The 9415-nt window shown below is 36.3% G+C and overlaps 1 protein-coding gene across 10 annotated transcripts in view; it reads left to right on the top strand.

Moving 5' to 3' along the window:
- CEP192 (centrosomal protein 192) overlaps window positions 1-9415 on the top strand; it is a 75522-nt gene that overhangs the window by 38694 nt on the left and 27413 nt on the right. For 8 of the 10 annotated variants that reach the window (XR_003253033.1, XM_026063068.1, XM_026063074.1 and 5 more), the window contains exons 27-32: window positions 801-977; window positions 3303-3393; window positions 4761-4937; window positions 5471-5731; window positions 5927-6042; window positions 8175-8284. Coding sequence is in view for 9 of the 10 variants with exons in the window: in XM_026063068.1 (XP_025918853.1) it covers window positions 801-977; window positions 3303-3393; window positions 4761-4937; window positions 5471-5731; window positions 5927-6042; window positions 8175-8284 (932 nt within the window). In the remaining variant the exon portion in view is untranslated. The remainder of the gene's footprint in view (window positions 1-800; window positions 978-3302; window positions 3394-4760; window positions 4938-5470; window positions 5732-5926; window positions 6043-8174; window positions 8285-9415) is intronic. The other 2 variants (XM_026063069.1, XM_026063070.1) reach the window with 2 other exon arrangements.

Below are 9415 nucleotides of genomic sequence, written 5' to 3'. Positions count from 1 at the left end.
TCCTGCCCTATGGCTCTCTTTTTTCTTTTCTCTCCCCTCTCCTCCTGCCCTATGGCTCTCTTTTTTCTTTTCTCTCCCCTCTCCTCCTGCCCTATGGCTCTCTTTTTTCTTTTCTCTCCCCTCTCCTCCTCCCCTCTCCTCCTCCCCTCTCCTCCTCCCCTCTCCTCCTCCCCTCTCCTCCTCCCCGACCCTGGGGCAGCTGATTCCTTGTCTGTGGGCCTAGTATTCTTTCCTGCAGTGATCCCAGGAAGCAAAGTGTGAAGACAATCTTGGTTTTGTGTATTATAACACTCCCGTTGTGAACAGGACTTAGAGTTTAACTTTGAAACTCTTGGGTATCTCATATTTAGTAACAACTTCTTGAAGTTTCACAGATATTACAAAAGGTACTTCTTTAATGTGCGTAGAGACAATCAGATTTCATGTTTCTCTCCAAAATCAGTCTATTGAAGCAATCAGAAGTTAGCATGGGCAAAAAATAACTCTACATCACTGTAGTCTCTGAAATACTTACCTGAATCATCTCCAGATGAAACACTTCAAAAGACAGCTTGAGGTGCAGGGGCCTGCAGCCCAAAGGATTTAAAGTTTGCCATGTATAAAGATGACCTTTATTCTAAAACTAAAATAAATAAATAATATATAAATATGAATGTATATATGTATGTATGTATTTTTTCCTTAATGGAAAAGATAATATAAAAAGGCTTGTCTATTATATTTTTTCATTTTTTTTTGTATTCATCTGCTAATCTTATTTTGTGGTGAGGTCTTTATTTATTTACTTATTTATTTTTAAGTACTTTGAAAATCCTTGTGCTGCCTTCCGGGCCTCAGTATGAAGTGGTGCTGAAAGGCGAGGTGGAGAACATGGAAAACAGACCTGTGTCCACTGCTGCTGCCTGCACAGACATCCCACCCATTCTCTCCAACAAGCAGTTCATTGCCTGGGGAGGTGTAACGCTTGGAAGATCAGTGTAAGTATAAGTAGGGCAGCCATTCATACAGAATATTATGTTAAGGATTTTATAATGCATTTACTTACAGTAAAACCCCTGTATTGTCTCTATTCAGATTAACAATCCACAGGTGATAAGCTAAGCAGTTTTGTGCACTCAATGAGAGAAACAGTATGTTACAAATCTTTTTTTATACATAAAAATTTTGGAAACCAACTGTGATCTTCTTGAAACTTTTTGTATTCTTCATGACTCTTTAGTTATAGTTAGAATAATAACAGGTTTTGTAAGATTGTTATGTAAATAGAACTGTAGGAAAAAATATTTTCCAAGTAAGTTGATGTAAAAATTCTATAGATTCTTTTGACATCTATCTTTTGCTAGTAGTGAATCTTTTGGATTTTTTTTTCCACTTCGTAGGTGTTAAGTCTAGAAGAATCTGCTTTGGTAATGTTTGACCTTCTGAATAGCACAAGCTGTTGTATTTCCCTGAATTTGAATTTGAATGTATTCTGATATTAACACTCTTAGTGATGGAGAATCCATTGCACCCCTGATTATGGTTACCTACCCTTCAGACAATGAAGAGTTCCTGTCTAAATTTTTAGTTAGTTTCAAGTTTCCAGCTTCAGTGTTTCAAGTTTTAATGAAACTGTTCAGAATTGTCTAGATATGCTTTGCTGCTTTTGTATGTTGAGGCTGTAAGTTTTGCAGATTTCTGGACTTTTAAGTATTACTTTCTGGACTAATCCACTGTCATTTTGGTACTGAACTTTTTGAGTAATATAATGATGTTCCCTGTTAATATTTTTAAGTGATCCATATTTGTAGCCAACAAGTCTGTTAGCTACATTCCCTTTTTTTGTTAGTCAAAATAGTGTATTTCTAAAATAGTATCTTTGCCTGTTTGTTTGGGGATAACTTTCTCTTCCTTTTATGCTGCTACCTTTTTATTTTCTTTCCATCCTGAAAAATAGTTCTGTTTTACCACTGGGTTTAGGAAGCAGAAATTATTTTTGAAATTTTAGTTCCAACAGAATACAAAGTCTCTGCCACTGAAATTTGGGGGGAGGCTTTGCCCTCTCTTCCTCTTTCCATCCTTGCATCTAATTGCATGATTTCTTCCTTTTTGTCAGCCTTAGGAGTTGTTAGACCCTGTTGCGATTGGCTTTTTACTCACTAAAATGACAGAAGTTTCCTACCTCTGTTAAGGAAGGGTCTGAGTGCTAGAAGTCTTAAAGTGAATGGTGGGAGTGAGCAGCTGGTAGTAGTGAATGAGTTAAAGCGAGGAGCCAAACCTCTACTTTGAGCCAGGACAAGCCATTTTGTTGGCTTTCTGCATATGGTGGGGTCTTACCCTGAAGAAAGTATTAAGGGTTTCTGATTTCTATCTGTAATCTGTGTTAATTTGTAATTAATCTGCATTGTTACCAGAATGCTCTGCTAACATAACATTATTATAACATTTTAAAGAAAAAGTATCTAGTAAAGCTGTTGATTTTTGTTTTTCTTATTTGTAAATAACATGTTTTGGATACTTAAATATTTTCCAGTCAATGCCAGGATATGTCAGAGGAAAAATAATTTTTTTGATCAAACTGATGCAGCCATAACTTTCTGTGGCGCCATCATTGTTGAGAAGTATATTAAAAGGAAAAACTATGCTTAGCTTAATTTAGTTCTCTAATACTGTTCCAGTGAAGCTGGGTCAAACTTACTTCCCCTATGTAGGATCAGAGGGAAAGGTTTCATTTCTAAATTCTAGTCTCTTGAGAGTTAAAAAGAATAATTACAAAAGACTGAGGATTTTGAGGATAAAATTTTCAGTGATATATTCTTGTAATGATTTGAGTGAATATTACATTCACTGAAATGTAAGCCATTTCTGTATGACCAATAATACACTTAAATCAAAGCACTTCTCCACCTCTGTTTACTCTCACCTTTCTGATGGTTGAAGGACTTTGACTTTGCATAAATTAGTGGTCCTGAATATTTGATCATAACTACGTCTTTAAAAGATTTTTTTTTTTTAAGGAGTCTTTTGTATTGACGCAACTGCTGCTTGCTTCAAGAATTTAAGCTACTAAGTGCAATACTTGAGCTTCAGAAAAACTCTTTCCTGCATGAGGAGTGATGTAATGGTATATAATGTTGTAATGTGTAATTTTGAGAATGCAGAAATAACTCATGAACTAATATATTATGCTGTAACAGGAGGTGATTTTTTTTTTAATGAAATGGCTGTAAAACTGGCTGTCCCACTTCCATCATTTCCATGAATAAATAGATGCATTTAATTTAAGTTTTCTGCACAATATAATTTAACTTCATATTTTTCAGTCAGCAGAAGTTAACTCTAAGAAATAACTCTTTGTCTGTGACTCAACATTTAAGACTCTTGATAAGAGGCCAGGATCAGGACTGCTTTCAGGTAACTAATGTAAACTTCTATTTCATGTTTATGACAAAACTATCAAGGTAATCTGTTTATAATAAAACTGTCAAAACTTGTTTAATACTTGTAGTAGCATTTGCTCAGTAATAGCTGAATTAGACTGGGAATCAAATTGCAGGGGACTTCTGCAATTGAATTTCATCACAGAAAGCAAATTTCAGATTTGCTATTTTGGAATAGCAGATCATTGATCTGCCTTCAGTCTAGAAGGGTTAAATGAGGTTAAGGGTTAAACGTCTAGTTTTGCTAGTTCAGTGGAACAGACCAAACTGAATAGTTTTTCTGCTTTGAATAGAATTTTGTAGGTACATTCATGCAGTAAGCATACATTAAGAGTTGAGRTGGGGAAATCTTTTTAATTTTCTGCCTGCCTTTCAACAATTGTTTTGGTTCACCGTGGGGTCCTGTATTGTTGCCTGCTTGATTCTGAAGCTGGTTGGGATCAAAGCTGGTTTACTCTTTTCTGCCTGTGGTCTGTTAGATCTTGACACTAAGGTGAGATGCCTTCCTCATCTTTGTCTTGGGAAGGCATCTGTAATCAGAGAGGAGTCAGACACATTCTGAAAATGTTATTGATGGACTTGTAACAGTGCTTGGAAAGATGTGGCACGTTTTAAGTGCCATATAGGTTTTGGATTTTGGACTTCTCACAGAGAAGAATTTTGCTAACTATATGTAATGATACATGAGATACCATGGTCATTGTACAGAGTTCTGGACATCAGGCCTGATTTTCATTCTGGAAGTACTTCAGAGATGGTTTTCCTGGGTTCATTAGAAAATTTGTCTTCCAGTTGTTAACTGGTTCATCTGTATTCTTTCCTTTGAAGGGTGGCTGGATTTCTCTGGCTCATTCTGGAGGATGATCCTGAGTTTAAGAATCTGAGAGATCCTTCACCAATATGGCTCAAATTTCATTACTCATCAATAAAGGCTGTTTCTGACCTGGACAGAATTGTTTAGTAGATTCTTGCTTACTGTTCCTGTTGTGACCAGAAAATCAACTGGCAGTGCTAGGTGCCCAAAATTTTTTTATATGCCTCCCTCTGTAATCATCTCTATTTGTCCTGACTGCTTTAGAGAAAATAAGGCAGCAAAATGAAACAGGTTGGCTGGGAATCTGTGGCTGGTAAAAGCTGTAAAAATGCAATACTCCAACTGAAAAGCCATGTCTCTCCACTACTACTCTGTTTAGAGTCATTGCAGCCTCAAATATTTCCTGCTGTCAACTTAATCCAGTGCCTGATGAAGTTAATTTTGGGTTGTTAATGAAGGAAGTCTTATTACTCTATATTTTCTTATTGTACTTGCTCACTTTTGATATCTTGTGGTTTTTTTAATAGCTGCAAAGTATATTTGGAACAGAGGAACGCTTAACTAGTAATTGGGAGCTCAAAATCCGTCCCAGAGAAGATACTAATATATACTTGAAGTTTGCACCTACTCGTATAACTTGCATGTTTGCAAAGCTGGAAATCAAACAGCTGGGGGTTCGATCACAGCCAGGAATTAAGTTTACTGTAAGAGTCCCATCCTAATTTCTACTAATTTGAAGCATTTCTTGTGTGGGGGTGTGTGTTTTTTTTTTTTTAAAGAAAAGTCTAGCACTGAGTAGTGCTCTCTACTTAAAAAYTTAAACTTCTCAAGATATTCAGTACGTGTATCTGTTTACTTGCTAAATATGGTATGGGCACTAAATTTTAGTCTGAACATTCAACAGCTTGACTTCACACATTTTCCCCTCTTGAAATAAAAAAGATGTTATGTAGTATGTTAAAAGTTGCCCAAGATTTTAACTCTAGAACTGTCAAAAAAAATTCTGAACTTGCCTGGTTTTATAGAAAAACCTTAAACTAATTTTCAGCAAAACTTGAAACTGAAGTTGAATAAATTTAGGCTTATTTTCTTCCTTGCAAAGTCATTTCAGTTCACATTTTGAGTGTTTTGTCATGCTGTGTAGTATATGCTCTTTGTATAGTTTAACCCTAATATTATCTTTTACAGAAATTTAGTAAGAAATACTTTTCATCTGAAGTGTACTGCTTATTTTCAGATACCTCTGTCTGGATATGGAGGAACAAGCAATATCATTTTAGAAAATGTTAAAAAACTGTCGGACAATTACATGATAACACTGAATGGATTATTGCCTGCAAGATTAAGAAAAGTTTCTTTCCGCATGAGAAACACAGGTTCTCGCGCTGCCTATGTTAGAGCATTGTGCTTTGCTGATCTTGAGACAAAAACAGTTATGGATCCTCATGCAATGACGGTGTCTCCAGAGAGGTTTGTGTTAAAAGAAGGAACACATGAGGTAAGTATACCTAATTGTGGACAAATTTCATTAATTTAAAATAGATGTGTTCAATGACTATGCATATCAGAAGTTTCTCATTAAAGTTTCACTTAACTTGTGTTTAACATTGTTTCACTTGTATTGCAGTAATTTTCCAATCAGTACCAACTACAAGAATTTTTTTCTGAGTATGTTGACTATGTCTTTTATCAGGTGATTACTGTAACATGGAATCCTGTGGAAAAAGAAAAAAACTTCCATAAAACAAAGATGTTATCAGCAATATGTTTTTTTTGGGGAGATGAAATTTCCAGACAGCAATATCGTAGGTAAGATGGAATACTGTGGGTTGCTATTATAAAGTAGACAGATGTTTAATAGAATGTTAAAACTAAAGGTGTAATGCTACCAACAGTATGGGTTTTAACATGCTTATAAAAGTGGCAAGAACAAAACAAAAGACCTTGATATGGAGAGTTCCAGTAAGTCTTATGTTTGGCAGGTTTTTTACATACTGCGGCTATGATACTAGTTAGTTTTCCTTTTTTTCTTCTTTTTTCTTTTTATGTTCTCTGAAGTTGTGCATATTGGTTGGGGGGGGGGCGTTTTTGTTTTGGAAGAGAGTTGTTGTTTCTCTTGTTATCCCTTTTCCAACATGTATGTAGCCTTAATTTTTAAACAAAATTCTTTTGAAAGGAGTAGTGTAGAAATTCAATAGTATTAAATTTTGAGCGAGATCCACATTTTCTTTTGCTGACTTAAGTTGAGGAAGATAGAGTGTGAGTGGATGTGTGTTTGAGAGAAATAACAGCTACATATGGTCATAACAGATGCAAATGAAATTTCTAGGATATATCTTACCTTACCATGCTTAAAGGAGGTCACTCTATTTCAATTTGTATAACTCAAATGCACAAAAATTGGCTGGGATACTCTGCTTCTAATGACACTTTTGTCTTCTACTGTGTATGGTGTACAATGATGATGCAAAACATTAAGAATGAGCAGAGTAGTAGGATGCTGATCATGATTCAGTGCAAAATTTTCTTCAATGGATGGCAGTCTCTCGCTATTGCTCTCAGATGTGATTGCCAGAAACTTTAGGAAAGCCATCATATTTATTATTATCTAAACCAAATATTAAATGTAACTGAATTTAAACGTATGACTTTGAATAAAAAGCTCATGAAATAGTTGTGTGTATGGTATTCTTGATAGCAAACCGGTCTGAGATTTTTCAGATGTTTATTACTGATTTTTATATGAACTCTTTCTGAGGCAGTGCTCACTATCTCTGAAACCACCTTGGAGGGCAGAATGCTAAGGTAAAAGATTTTCTCTACTGATCAACAGAAAACTAGCTGAGAAGCTTGGTACACCTGTGTAGGTAGTGTCTGGAACTTCTTTGTGTTTGGCTTGAGGACACTGGTATGTATGTGAATGAAACTTCTAGTTGCTGGTTTTATTAGTCAGCAGACATTTAGGTTCGTGAACATAGTGGTCTAGTTGGTTGTTTCCTGGTGAGAGCTTTTCTGAAGTCTCCTTTGAATCCCAAAATAGGGACGTTCATCTCTTGAGGTGAAGGACTGTAGTAAGGCAGTGAAGCCCTATTCGGTAGGTGTGTAATACAGTGAGACCCTGATTTGGAATTCGGGCGCAACTGTGAAATGAAAAAGTCTGCCCAATGTGCCAACTTCTGGCTCAAGTTCTTTGCTCTGAAAATATACCCAGTCAGCAGCCCGGTAAGTGTCTTGAGACTTAGGGGGAAGAGGGGAGGTCACAATTACTCGTGCTGAGGCAGTTGGGTTCTGCATAGGCACTCCATTCTTGCTACCTCCAAGGCTCTGACTCCTTCTGAAGTTTGAGTGCCAGGCTCTCCATTACTGCCCTGTAGCTTCCTATTCTCTCCCCAGACTATTTATATCCCCATGCCTGCCAGTATTTTCTGCTCCATTTTCAGTCATGTTCTTCAGCCCTGTGTCCCAGCTGTTTGCTGGCACCTGCTGCCACTCTGCCATTGACTAGTTGATTTTTCTCCCCAAGAGACTTTTCCTCAGCATCTAAATAGCATTCTCATCTTTACTGTGATGATTTAAAAATGACTTGTACACCTGAAGTACTTACCAAAAATCTAGGTAGATGTAACTCAGGGTAGAGAATAAGTGTGCACCTTGGAAAGATAGGCCTATGATAGCCATGATTTGGTACCTTTTACTTTGCAGCGATAGAGCAGTGTGAGTTTTTGTGTGGTTTTTTTTTTTGGTTGTTTTTTTTTCTCTCCCAAGTTTTAAGCTTATGAGAAGGCTTCAAACTTAAAAGTATGTTCACAAATGTGAGCTTGGTGTATTCCAGAAATGATACAAGTTAAAACGATGGTAGATTCTTACCCTGGGAATCCTTTTCAGATTGATGTTTCCAGTAATATGTAAAATTTAAAGTCTGTTTCTTATCTCTTTAATAGAGCCATGATGTGTAACCCTCAGGTAGCAAAATACATAGTCCCAGAAAACAGTCTGTTGAGAAACATGATATTTGATGAAGAATTTCAAGGGGAGCAGCTAGTGACAGAAGGTGAGCCTATGACTTGTTAAAGGAAATATGTAATACTTGTTTTGGGGGGAAGAAATGTGATTTAGGCTTGAATTCTAGTTATTTTTCCATGATTTTTTGTTAAATGYGGAAGTGAAATGCCCGATTTGGACAAAACTTGCTTTCTTTTTTGCATACCTGTCCATTTAGACTTACTATGCTTTTCTCTGAGCAGAGCAGAAGCCCTCATCTGTGTGTTATGACACTAGAAATGTTCAGTTTATTCTGAGAGTTTTTACCTTATTAATACTTGAGAAAGACTTGAGGTACAATTTTACTGAAAGTTGCAGAGTTAATCTTGTACACGGGTAATATATTCTGTATCTGAAAACTAAGAGGCAGAAAACAAGTTTGCTGACGTTTGAAGATGTTTTTCCCCTCCCAAAGTAAGTAACTCTAAACTTTTCTTCAACTTCTGCTTGTATTATCAAGGAATTAAGAAATCTGCAATTTAGTCTAGCAATGTCCTTAACTTTAAGCCCTTTAACACCATATTTCTTGAACTAATTCTTCTCACCTATGGAAAGATTTTGCTGTCCGAAGGTTGTTATGACACCAGAGTAAAACTTATAGCCTGATTCTTTCCCTGTAGATCTTTTATACGTTGCTTTTACTTGGAGGGGTGATCATTCATCGTGGCTAGGTTGAGGTGAAGTCCTACTGAAGATACTTGAGGTTTTCATGTGTGCTCTGAAGTTGTTAACACACTGTGAGAGAGCCCAGACAGTCTTTGATTAACTATAGTTGGCTTATTACTAGTGACTTGCTAATAGTAGTTAAAAATACGTTTCTGTAGAAAACAAGGCCTACCTCTTGCATCTTAGTTGTTTTTTTTATTGTCTTTGACACCATACTTTGCTGAAATTGTCTAATGTAGCTTATTGTTTCTTATTTGGTCACAACCATTTCATTTACTCAAACTTATTTATCTTGGATATACAAAACTTGTCTGGTACGGCACTGCTTTCTGTACTGAAGTCAATAGATTTGAGGTGAAGCTGCTATCCCAAAAAACTGGGAGACAGGCTGGTGTAACACTGCAAATATGTCTTCAAGGATGGATGCTGGAAGTGTAGTTTTTAGAGTTGAATAGGTTATTTGTGCTTGCCTTTT

Source organism: Apteryx rowi, unplaced genomic scaffold, assembly GCF_003343035.1.
Source record: "Apteryx rowi isolate R43461 unplaced genomic scaffold, aptRow1 scaffold_199, whole genome shotgun sequence".
Classification (NCBI taxonomy): domain Eukaryota; kingdom Metazoa; phylum Chordata; class Aves; order Apterygiformes; family Apterygidae; genus Apteryx; species Apteryx rowi.
The sequence above is the reverse complement of the archived record's forward strand: the minus strand, read 5'-3'. Positions and strand labels throughout refer to the sequence as shown.